This window comes from Myotis davidii, unplaced genomic scaffold, assembly GCF_000327345.1.
Source record: "Myotis davidii unplaced genomic scaffold, ASM32734v1 scaffold184, whole genome shotgun sequence".
NCBI lineage: Eukaryota > Metazoa > Chordata > Mammalia > Chiroptera > Vespertilionidae > Myotis > Myotis davidii.
The window spans coordinates 5,253,921-5,266,796 of record NW_006297021.1 but is presented as its reverse complement, the minus strand read 5'-3'; the positions used below and the strand labels follow the sequence as shown (position 1 = coordinate 5,266,796).

The 12,876-nt window shown below is 43.6% G+C and overlaps 1 protein-coding gene across 2 annotated transcripts; it reads left to right on the top strand.

The window, feature by feature from the left end:
- Positions 1–1,432: 1,432 nt before the first annotated feature.
- Positions 1,433–8,792, top strand: RWDD4 (RWD domain containing 4). 2 transcript variants are annotated; one of them, XM_015569762.1, is made up of 8 exons: positions 1,433–1,540; positions 2,047–2,156; positions 2,236–2,383; positions 3,425–3,542; positions 5,610–5,659; positions 5,784–5,786; positions 6,440–6,511; positions 7,065–8,792. In XM_015569762.1, exons 1-7 carry the CDS (start codon positions 1,436–1,438, stop codon positions 6,470–6,472), a joined length of 567 nt encoding a protein of 188 aa, XP_015425248.1. In that variant the 5' UTR covers positions 1,433–1,435; the 3' UTR covers positions 6,473–6,511; positions 7,065–8,792. The 2 variants fall into 2 exon arrangements, with proteins under 2 accessions (XP_015425248.1, XP_006772725.2); XM_006772662.2 differs by having other exon boundaries at positions 6,440–8,790.
- The last annotated feature ends 4,084 nt before the right edge of the window (positions 8,793–12,876 follow it).

The window sequence follows — 12,876 nt, the reverse complement described above, 5'->3', positions numbered from 1 at the left end:
CATCATTGATGTTTCTATCTCTCTAGCTCTCTCTCCCTTCCTCTCTGAAATCAATAATTAAAAAAAAAAACCCACTTTCTTTAATAACCTATTCTAAAATGTCCACATAGATCAGATCCGCCCATCTTTAGTTTGTAGAATTCATGACTTGCGTGTTTTTTTAAACTAAAATATGTATCCAAGTGCAGTCTCTCCTTGCTTCTCAAGTGTTCACCAGTAACCATAACAGCAGCGAGTCTTCTCCTCTAAGCCACACGGTCCTAAGACACATTTCCAGGCAGGGATTACTCTTCCTACCCTTTTTCCCATCTTGGGTAGGTCTTTGCCAACCTTTTTCTGTCCTTAAATGTTTTACTGTTCTTCTTACTGTCCTTCAGTGTTTTTACAAGTTGTATATCATTCTGTGGGGAGGGTCACAAGTATAAGATTGTAAGTAATGCTTTTTCACCCTCTTTCTGTCCAAGCTACTCTTTGGCAGAGTGATGAAGGCATGTGCTCTGGGGTTGCTTTAAACCTAATCTTATCCCCCACCCATGTTTGGAAGGGGAAAATAGTGAGATTTTCTTCACGGACTGATGTGAGAATTAAGTGAGGTAACACACTGTCAAATGCTTTGCAGTGCGTGGCACATAGTTTTGAAGGATTAGTATCAGTATTTTTAATATATTTTATTGATTTTTTGCAGAGAGGAAAGGAGAGGGATAGAGAGTTAGAAACATCGATGAGAGATAAACATCAACCAGCTAGCTGCCTCGTGCACACCTCCCACTGGAGATGTGCCCACAACCAAGGTACATGCCCTTGACCAGAATCGAACCCGGGACCCTTCAGTCCGCAGGCCGATGCTCTATCCACTGAGCCAAACCGGTCAGGGCGATTAGTATCAGTATTATTGTGTTGTGTTGGCATGTCCATCTACACTAATAAAAGAGAAAAATGCAAATTGACCGTCACTTTGCAATACCCACCAGCCAATCAGGAGTAAGTATGCAAACTAACCAACAGAGATGGTGGTTTAATTTGCATGTGTAGGCGCCGAGTGGCCGGAGTTGGGGCGGGAACATCCCCAGGCACTCTGAGCTGGCAGCGGCCAGGGCCAGGGCGGGAACGTCCCCCGCAGCAAGCGAGCAGAAGGCAGGGCCCTGCTTGCCCCTGGCCATGGTGGCATCAAGCAGGTCCTCAGAGAGCAGAGAACCACGGGGAGCAGGCCTAAGCCATCAGTAGGACATCCCTTGAGGCCTCCCAGATTGGAGAGGGTGCAGGTCGGGCTGAGGGACCCACCCCTCACCCCCACCCCCATGCATGAATTTCGTGCACCGGGCCCCTAGTGTATATTATAAACATCTAAGGCCAAATACGTTAGTCAACTTTTACATAGTGAAGTGGGCTTGAATCAGACCCTCTATTTCTAACCCATTTTGTACCACTAAACAAAATGCACTTGATTCATTTCTTTCAGATGGAACTGGAAGCATTACGTTCTATATATGAAGGAGATGAAAGTTTCCGGGAATTAAGTCCAGTTTCATTTCAATATAGGGTAAGACATGACATGAGTGGGAGCATTTACTACTTTACTAAAGAAGACTAAAGGTTGCTATAAATGCTGATTTTGTTTTTAAATTTAGTGGTTTGGATTTATCATGTTTTGGGATTTTCTGAAGCATTTAAATGAAGACACATCACCATGACATCAATTATTTATTTAGTTAGTTAGTTAAAACCTCTCCTGAGGATATTTTTTTCATTGATTTTTAGAGAAAGTGGAAGGGAGGGGGTGAGAGAGAGAGAGAGAGAGAGGCATCAATTGGTTGCCTCCCGCATGCTCCCTAGTGAGGGGTGGGGGGGCACGCAAGGGATGATGTCAAACCTGCAACCCAGGTACATGCCCTTGACCAGGAATCGAACCCATGACCTTTGGTGTGCAGGCTGTTGCTCTAACCACTGACCTGACCATGAGCATTGGAAGGGATTCATTCTAAAGATCATACTTAAATATTCTGTCTGCATCATTTTTTACAAGCCTGAGAGTTCCCTTTTCTTCAGATAGGTGAAAATGGTGATCCCAAAGCCTTCCTCATAGAGGTTTCCTGGACAGAAACATATCCCCAGACCCCTCCAATCATATCCATGAACGCTTTCTTCAACAACACCATGTGAGTAGGGTTTTGTTTTCATTGGGGTTTTTTTACACTCTTGCTTTTCTGCTAACAGTATATTTCTCGTGCATTCCAGATCCTCAGCCGTGAAGGAGAGCATATTAGCCAAGTTACAGGAAGCGGTGGAAGCCAACCTCGGCACCGCCATGACCTACACGCTGTTCGAGTACGCCAAGGACAACAAAGAGCAGTTCATGGAGAATCACCATCCCGTGAACTCTGCGGTGAGTGTGCCGTTTGTTTTTGCCAGATTTTCTTATTGTTTCGATTTCACTGTTAGTAGTTAATTTGAACGAGTTTTTTAATTGGAAAGAGATTGTTGGTTTAAAGTGAATTATATCTGCGTTAAATAAGAACAATGAATTTTAGATTTCTTACCTTCCATGTAACTTTAAAAGTTTTACTCTCCAGATTTTACCCTTCCTATAAGACTAGAATACTTCATGTACCCACCAAAATTGATATTGTAGAATCCATATTTTCAAGTTTATTTCCTCATAAAACTCAGAAAGGGGGTTTCTTACGTAGAGCTAAAATATGTATGACATTTTTTATGAGGATTATTTCATTGTAAATGGTCTTGCCACAGGTCAGTTTGAAGGTATGGCAGTTTAAGGAGACTTTATTGTATGGGAAAAGTATACATTTTTTTCTAGAATTATTTTAGGGAAGAAGCATCTTTGATGACCATGAGCATCTGTGTATTAGCCCCTTTGCACCAGGTCCGGCGCTAAAAAGTGTCTGTGGTCAGTGCTGAGTTTTGTCTGTGAACCAAGCTGTACACTGACAGCAAAGGCCACGTCTTGCACTTGAGCGGTTCTGGGTTCCACGTGCCCAGCAGAGCACAGAACACTGAGAGACAGCTGGAGAAGCAGTTTGCCCAGCTGTATTTTAAATATTTCCTTCATTTCAGGGAAGTAGGGTATTCTTCAGTATTTTTCTAAAGACTTATTTAAATTTCCAAATAATAGCAAATTAACTAAATTGTAAAATTACCATGGAACTTCAGAGCTTCTGCATAATGCTGGTGTCAGATCTTCTTGCTGAGGGTCCTGGTTGCAAAAGTTGCACTAGTATTGTGCCCATCAGTGTGCATTCTAGTGAATCCAGTACACTAGTTCGTCCGACTAATAAACGAATCTAACAGTGGAGGTTTCTTTTACTTCATAAATCTAAAAATTATCAACCTGTTTCAGGATGTAGCCATATTTTGTGTAATTCAATAAGCTTAAGACATGGGTCTAAGAATTCTTTTTTTCCCCTAGGCATCCATAAGCAATATCCTCTCAGTTGAAACTCCTAATGTAGCCCCATCCAGTAAGAAAAAAGACAAGAAGGAACAGCTTACAAAAGCCCAGAAACGCAAGCTGGCAGATAAAACAGGTTTGTGTTTGTTTTTTCTTTTTATGACATAAAGGAATGCATTGCTTTTTATTGCGCTGTCGGTGCTTAATAACTATGTTTCCATTTAGAGGATTAGTCTCCACTCTTTACTCTGGGGACAGTTGGATCAGAGACTGTCAGGGCACAGACATGTATTGAAAATATTTCCTCATTCCCTTTTCTTACTGTACCCTACCTCCGTCTCCTTGATGATGCCCGCCTAAAAGCCGCTATCTCCCTGTGATTACAGCACAGGGGCTTGTGGCTTGGAGCTCACATTGTAAATAGAGCTGTAAGGGGACAGCCATGGCTGGCACTGTGAGTGAGTTTTGGTTCCCAAGCCTGGTGAGCTGCCTCCATTCCTTTCTAACCAGGAATCGGGGGGGATAAGACTCTTCTTGGCATGAAGGAGAAAAGAACCATTAGCATCTAAAATTGAGCCCCACATTATGCTAAGTGAAATAAGCCAGTCAGAGAAAGATAAATACCACATGATCTCACTCATTTGTGGATTATAGAGAACAACATAGACTGATGAAAAGGGACAGACCCAAAGACTGAGAAACAGCGATCAGGCTATCAATCCCCAGAAGGGCAGTAGGGGAGGGCGGGGATAAGGGGAAGAGCTCAACCGAAGGACTTGTATACATGTATATAAGCCAAACCAATGGACATGGACAACAGGGGGAATGGGAGCATGAGTGTGTGTGCGGGGGGAGGTTGAGGGTTAATGGGGGGGGATAAGGACACATTTGTAATACCTTAACTAATAATAAAAAAAAAAAATGGAAAAAAAAATAAAATTGAGCCCCAGTAATATTGCTTCTCTCCTGTAATCATCAAAGGCTTGCTTTCTGTTTCTCTTGCTATAAAATTAATGTACTTGTTTCAAATACAGATTTTTGTACATTTTCTAAAATGAGACATACAAATATATCAAGCATAAAGGAAATCAAGCCATTTTAAATTGAAAAATGTTTAAGTGTATCTATTAAACCACTAGAGTCCCGGTGCATGAAAATTCATGCACTGGAGGGGGGCTCCCTCAGCCCAACCTGTCCCCTCTCACAGTCTGGGAGCCCTCAGGGGTGGGAGGCGACCTGGCGATCAGGGCAAGGCAACGCCCCATCACACCTCTGCTGCTGCCACTGCTGGCAGCGCAAGCCTCGCTGGCCCTGGTTACCTGAGCCTCAGGCGGCCCTGGGAAGCTGGGGGCTGAGGGGACTGGGGGACTCCGGAGGCACGTGGGCAGCAAGGTTGGGCCTGCCTGGGGGCACCTGCCGCCCTGGCGGGGCTGAAGGGACTGGGCACCGCCATCTTGTGGCTGTGGGTGCCGCCATCTTGAGGGCGGGGCAATAATTGGCATATTCCCTCCTTATTGGCTGTGGGTGCCGCCATCTTTGCGACAGTGTGAGAGTCAATTAGCATATTCCCTCTTTATTAGATAGAATTCTTTAAATTTGAATATTTTATTAAAGGAATGAAATTTTTTTACTTTACATATTGTAAATTCTTATATAAAAGTCCAGCCTGCTTTAAGCACTCCCAACAGATTAAAGCCCTGTTTAAAAATGTCAGATTAAGTGACCATTTTATCAGGACACAGGAGTTGGTAAGTTGACCAGGCCTCCTCTTAATCTTGAGCCAAACGTTTGTCTGTGAGGCCTCTTGCCTTGAGCCCAGCTTCCTGGAGTGAAGCACTGGCACATGGAACAGTAGCGACACAGCTTCTCGCGGAGCTACGCCTTGCCCTGTGAAAGCAGCAGGTTCTCTGAGCCAGTCCTTGGAGCTGACAAGTGGATTGGTTTCTCTTCCTGGCATTACCCGCTCACCTCCGTACTTTTCCCCGAGACCAGGTTTTGTCTAGAATGAAGTTAGGGGACTGTCAGAGAACACACCTGACGCTCTTGACTGTGCGCCCAGGAAACTGCTTCCAGGCACAGTGACAATACGTAACTTAAACTTCATCTGCTGTGCAGAATGGGGTCTACGTCCTATGTATTCGAATATTCACTTAAAAATCACTGATTGGTCTTAGAAACAAAGTTCCTGTTTTTTCTCCTCTAGATCACAAAGGGGAGCTCCCTCGAGGCTGGAACTGGGTGGACGTGGTGAAGGTACACAATCCTTACTTCCCGCCTCACGCCCTATGGCATTGCCATCAGTACTGACGCTTTCTCTCCCGTTTTCTCCCCCGCCTCTGGGTTTCCCTGGGACGTCTGTTTCCTCTCCTACACTCAGCATGTAAGTATTTTTAGCTGCAATGAGGCATGATGTTTGTGTACGTACACCATAGAATGGGCTTGCTTAACTATGACTGTAATTAATGACGGTATGGAAACTGAAGAAACACATCACAGGAAGATATGCTTTGATTTTTTAGGAGAAATTGGGCATTTTACTTAGGTCAGACCATAGTTGTAGTTTCCTATCGTTATCAAGAAAGATTTTCTGTTTTTGTTGTTTTAAATTGTTTACTTCCACTTTGAATTTTTCTGCCAACTACTCTTAGTATTTTTCTTGCATGAATTTGTAGCTTCAAATGTATTGAACTGATACCTAACACAGTGCCAGTCTTGTAAGACCTAACTAATATGATCCAAGGAGAGTTAAAGATAGTGTTTTAGTTAGGACCTAATGGGCATATTCTTACAGTTTATTTTAAAGTCAGCTGTTTGGGCCATGGGATGCCTTTTCCATAAAAACTGTTTGAAATAATCTTTGTGCTTCTAGTATGTAATACAAAAATAGGGGGTGGAAGCTGGAGGTGGTTTAAGTTCCCAAACCTCGCTGTCTCTGGTTCCAGGAGCTGTAAATGCTTACCTTTGATACGAAGTGGAAATAATTCAATATGATAGCTTAAACTTGTTGAATATTTCTTTTATCTTTTTTCATAGTTAAGCAAAAGTGGCACTAAAGATGATGAATAGCACTTGGAATTGGAAACAAGGGAAGAACATCCTTAAAAAGTAAACTGGGTTCAAACTCGTCACTCTTTTCTGGCATTGAGGTGGCTTTTTATAAAACAATTTTTTTGTATGTTTCTTACATAAAAATGTTTTCAGCTGAAAGTTCATGAAGAGATTTGGTTGTATTAAATTATTTTCACAAACTTGCCTTAATAAAAGGTGAAATGTTACTGTTTAATATACTTTGGAAGCCTTTTGAGGTTTGTCAGTGGAATAAGGGGAATAATAAGTAATCAGTGTTAACTTATATGATCTTATGCTAGTGGATGTGATTACTTTTTTTTTTTTTTAAGACTTTTCCAAAACTCCTGTCCCAGGGAATGAGCACTGAGTGGACAATTATTCTGAAGCATGATCCAGATTCATAAGCTTCTCTTAATCAAGTGTTCATCTCTTCTTTCTCCCCATTACTGAGGCATAACTTGCCTCAGAGAAACTTAAATCCTGGTATTTGAGCTTTACACATAACATTCTTTGTAATGCCTCCCACCCCCACCCCAGGGTGAACTTCTTCCCTGTAATAAGTGAATATTGGTTTATGCTTTCCTCTCAGTTTGGGTCATGATGTTTGATCATGAGAGCTTTCCATGGTGTGTGGAAGAGGAGAATATAAAAACGGATCTGTCTCATACATCAGACAGCATCTGAACAGAAGTGCTGGTTCCAATTTAAACGTTTCTCTTCCCTGCACTACCAAGACAGGAGTACAAGATGCCTTAATCTTTAATTTTTGTATTGTTGGAGCCAGTGGTCTTAATAAATTCCTGTTTATCTGCTATCGTATATCTTTTGTTGTTTGGTAACTGAGGTCTTGTAAATGACTTAGCATACAACCATGTTCCATGTTTTGTTCCAAGTATTCAAATGCATTTCTCACCCCGCGCATCGTCGTAATAATAGGAGTATTTCAAATGCTGAACTGTAGTACATGCTTGATTGTTTTTTTAATCATTAAAAGAGGAAACCGTTAGTGCAATTTTTCCAGGGGGTTACTGATGCCTTTGTGCGTTTTACAGTGACTCTGTTTCTGCTCCCAGCTTTAAAAATACTTAGGGCTGCTGCTCCAGGGTCCCAAAGAGACGTTGCTGGTTCCTCAGCTGCACTGTGTAGCGTGGGTCTGCGTTGTTGAAGAACAATTATGGTTTTCAAAAGTTTCTTTAGCATAAGAGCAGTTTGAGTTGTGTTCATGGTTTTTACTGAGCTAACACTGGCTTCAGTTAAATTATGAAGCAATTATAATTATGGTGAAGAAACTTAACCTCATTTTTAAAAGCTGAGTAGCATTTTATTTCTTGAAACTAGAGGCCCAGTGCACAATTTGTGCACAGGTGGGGTCCCTCAGGGTGGCCTGCGGGAATCGGGCCCCAGATCGCACCCCCAGCCTCGCAGCCCCGCAGCCCCACCTGGCACCCCACCGTGGCCTGGTGCCAACCCCTCACCTGTTCCACCATCCTGCCTGCAAGGTGATCTGTCGGGGCCAGGGACCCCGCCCGGCTCCATCAGCCCCTGGGAGCCAGGCAGCAGCCCCACCCCCCATCGCCGCCACTGGTCGCCATCTGCGGGGCGATCGGTCCGGGTCAAGCCCCTGCCACCGCTGCTGCTGGTTGCCATCTGCGGGGCAATTGGCAGGGCAGTTGGGCCCCCGCTCACACCCGCCTTGGCCTGGCACCGCCCACTCACCTGCTTCACCATCCCGCCCTGGTCCCGCTCTCGTTGAGGCCCATCTGGGTCATAAGCACCTCCACTGCCGCCCGCCATGTTCCGCGCCGACCCCTGGTAGTCAGCGCACATCATAGCGAGCAGTCGAACTCCCAAGGGGACAGTTTGCATATTGGGCTTTTATATAGAGGAATACAATAGAAACATTAAATTCAGGGCTACTGAAATATGCCGACTTCGTTTTGGGGTTGTGTTCGTACTTTTTTATTGTGTTGATTTGTCTGTTGTTTTTAAAGAAGCTACTACATCTGCTAGTGGAAGAAAAGCCTTTGTTTTGCTCCGAAGAGTCTGAAACTGTTCAAGCTTATCACAGTTCATAGATTGCAAAGAATAACGCTAGTAAAATGCCAATGAACTATTTTTACTCTTTTTATATGACATGTACAGATCCCGGGAGGCAATGGTGGCACTGGTGCCTCTTACCTCCTTATGTGACTCTTGAACATTCTCTCATCAATAGTGCCATCACTGTTCAACACTCCCAGTATATTTTCTCAAACTGTTTACTTAAAGTTGTATGGAATGGCATAATTAACAAGCAATAAAATCTGGACTACACACAATGGTGTTTCTACATTTTATTTCAAATGACTTGAGGGAGAATTGTTGATTTTGTAAACGTGCATAGTCTTAGAGTGCAAAGTGTACCCTCCTACTAGAAACTGTTCAAGCTATTGGATTAAAAAAATGTTTTTTAAATGAGCTGATGGGAAGGTAAGGAGTACCCAGACATAAAACATTAAGTGAAAGCTGGACCCTTGAGGTTAAGGACAGCTTTTGTTTTCAAGCTTCAGGGGCCCAGAGGCAAGAGGTGAAGTCCAGGGTTAGTCGGGGGTGAGGGATCACACATACACCACCCTCCCTGCTTGAGGCTGAGCACTGTCCCCCGAGGGAAGCTTCCATCTTGAATTTTGTTGATGGAGGGGTAAAATGTAAATATGCATGCGTGTACTCTCCTGACCACTTATAACAGGGTGCCTCTCACGAATTTCAGCCCAGATTCCTCCCCATATAGACCATCTGAGAAAACAAACAAAAACCTCAAGCTGGGATTTCCGTTTGAAGTGGCACCAAGTGGTTAGCGCCCTGGACACCATAGAAACGACCGCAAATTCTCTCTGGAAGAACCCACCTTCCGAGGAAGCCCGACCATAGAGTCCGGGACTGTGTTCTCACAGTCACAGCCCACAGCGCACCAACGCAGGCGCTGTGAGAGCCTGCTGAGAAGAAATAGGGGAAGTAAGAGCCTCAAGAGTAGATACTCAATTATTCAGAAGAGATTGAGTAAGGAACAACAAGCTATTAAAGTTATCAAGTAGATTTGGAAAAGAACCAAGTAGAACTTATCAAAATGAAAAAGAATTGACATTCAAGCTGCAGATGAAGCATTGCTTGCCCAGTGTATAAATGTCCTGCGGAATGGAATCGGGTTTTGGACTCGCTCTTATTTTGATCATAGCATTAGCACGTCCGTCCTTCCGCATCCTTTCTCACAAGCCCCCCATTTTAGATTAGCTGGGTGGGTCGTGCCTTCACAGAGCTCTGCTCCGACTACAGTGTGCCCCTCCTGGACCTTGTGTGTTTTCATTAAGCGATAGAACAACAACAAAGTGATATATGTATGATCTAAAGTGTGTGTGTCAGGCCCAGCCAGCATGGCTCAGTGGTGGAGTGTCGACCTATGAACCAGGAGGTCACATTTCGATTCCCTGTCAGTATACACCCGGGTTGTGGGCTGGAAATGCAACACGTGCTGTTCAACATGTCAGGAACATTAATCATTGATTTTGCATTTTTCCCAAAGACCAATTCAGTAAAGCTACATTGCGTAGTGTAATGGGAGAGGAGCAAAACATCTGATTTTGAGTAGGATCCTTCAGCGACTTATAATGATGAAAATCCTTGCCTGACAGTTTTTGCTTACTGAAGAACTGAGAACATCTAAGAGCTAATGCCTGAATAAATAATTTTAATAGCTAATCTCTTACGGATAGGGACCAAGAATTATAAAATTAGTTCAATTATCCCATTTCTAGAGGAATACTTGTTTTCTTCCTGGGTTTTCTATATAAATCCAGCTCCCAAATTGTCAAAATCGTCAGATGGTGGTGACCAAACAGGAAATATTTCCGCTGCCCATTTCTCTCTTTTGCTGCTGATGTCTGGGAAGTTGTATGTTCTATGAGGCCTTCTGGACCTGTCATATGCCCCTTTCTTTGGCTCCCACAAATATTTGGCCTGTTGGGACACTATCGATATTTTAAGGAACAACCCATCTTTGCCCAATTTTTTCCATCAATAAAAGAGAGCGCAACTTACAAAAGGAGGACACTTAGGGAGGAAAGCGCTGATGGTTTGATAGTAGGACTGTTTAATTGTTTAATTTGGAGTACAGAAAGAGACAAGGAGAAAGGTTTCCTCACTATGTGCACTTCCAGCGGGTAAGCCTCACTGTGTGGACTGAGACTTCGTTCCTGCTCCTGCTGCAAAGTGAAACTGAGCCCTGGCTTTCCGGGGGGCCGGCGGGGGGAGGGGGGGGGCATTATTCTGAATGACTGTCACCTTAGCTGTGAAGGGACATGCGGGGGTTTGGACCCTTGTATCCTGGGAAAATAAAACCACTGAAGTTTCTTTGGAAGCAAACACTTTATTAATGTCTACATTCTTTTGACTGTTGTCATCTTAAAAATCACTATTTTCAAATTCTACCCAATCCTATTACTTTTTTCACACACGAAAGTTGAAACCGTTTCCTCCTCTGTTCTGTTTCTCTAAAGAGCACTCCGTCTAGAATTTGCCAGTTTGCCATTTCACTTGACCAACACGGACTACACTAGAACATTCCTTACCTTCCAGGGGCTGCTCAGAAGTAGTTTTACATTGATGGGTGCTGGTCATTTAGAACCTTGGTGGTAACAGAAATCAGGGGGTTTGGCTATACCAGTGGCCAACCATCTGCTAGAGAAAATTGTAACTCCCACGACACGCTGACAAATGCCTTCTGTTAAATTTCCCTTCATTTCTATATTTTTCTTTTGTATGTCAATGTTTTTAAATTCCTTATTTGTTATTTTTATCAAAGTCGTACATATATGTAGTCTTAGAAGTCAAATAGTTCTACATGGCTTTTACCATAAAAAGATCACTTTCTCTGCCACACTCTTCCCACTGACTCCTACCCCACAAAGGTAGTTGCTTGCAACAGTGTTTAGCTTAAACCGGCCCACACCCTGGTTGATGAATCAAAGGGTGTGGGAGAAATAGACATGCATCAGAAATGACTCCAAGGTTCTGACCTGAGCAAGTGTAAAAAAGCAATTGATAGAATTATGTATTCTCCCTACATTATTCTAGAAATTTAAAGTAATCCCAGTGATTGCAACTGGATTTTTACATACACACACACACACACACACACACAACAACAACAACAACCTTGTCCAGTTGGCGTGGCTCAGTGGTTGAGCATCGACCTATAAACCAGGAGGTCATGGTTCAATTCTCTCTCTCCCTATTCAGTCCTTTCTGAAATCAATAAAAATATATTTACCAAAAAAAGCTTATTTTGAAGTTCTTAAGGAAAATTAAGAATACTAGAATTGCTAGAAAAAAATATTGAAAAAGAAGTAATAAAATGAGATTAGTTCTACCAACTATTTCAGACAACAAGAATTAAAGTGATAGGTGCTGGCACCTGCTTCCATCAATGACATGAAATATTCTGCAGAAACAGACTAAATCTGTATATTACATAAAAGTAAAAAAAAGCCTGCTTTGAAAAAAAATTACATAAATAAGATAAACAACAAACTTAATTTCAATATGCACATTATTTATCTATATATATAAAAGCCTAAGCAACCGGTATGACCAAATGATCAGTACAACCAAATGATCGGAATGACTGGAACAACCAGTCAACCAGTCACTGTGATGCGCACTGACCACCAGGGGGCAGATGCTCAACGCCGGAGCTCCCCCCTGGTGGTCAGTGTGCTCCCACAGCCAACCTCCCGCAGTCCCCCGCTGGCAAGCCCCGATCAGCACACCACCCACCCACCGTGGTGGTTTTGCAGCAGAGAGGGAAGGAGGAGGGGGGAGGCGGGAACTGCGCAGTGGTAGGGCACTGATGGTGGCGTCGGTGTCCAGCATCCGTTCCTTCTGCACCCGGCCCAGCAACCATCGCCTCCTCTCCTGATCCCGCAGGGGCCTTTGGGCCTGGGCTGGGGCAGGGAACCAGAGGTGGGTGGCAGTGGACACAGAGGGGCCAAGGGCCAGCTCCCTCTTCAGGGCCGGTAACCTTCCCCCAGCCCTCCCATTGAGCTCCCTCCTTGGAACCAGCAGCCAACCTCCCATGCCCCATCGCCCCCCCCGGCCAGCAGGCCCCAATCAGCCTGGCCCTGATCAGCCCTGATGGCCAGCCAGACCTAGGGACCCCACCCGTGCATGAATTCATTCACCGGGCCTCTATATATATGTGCATATACATGTAAAGCTCTTGGAAATTATCAAGAAAAAGAACAACTTAATAGAAAAATGAGCAGAGTATGTGATAATTTTGGAAAAGGAAATGTAAGATAAAATTGTGATAAGATTCTATTTTTCTCATGGGATTGGCAAACACTGAGAAGTTTGGTGACACCATT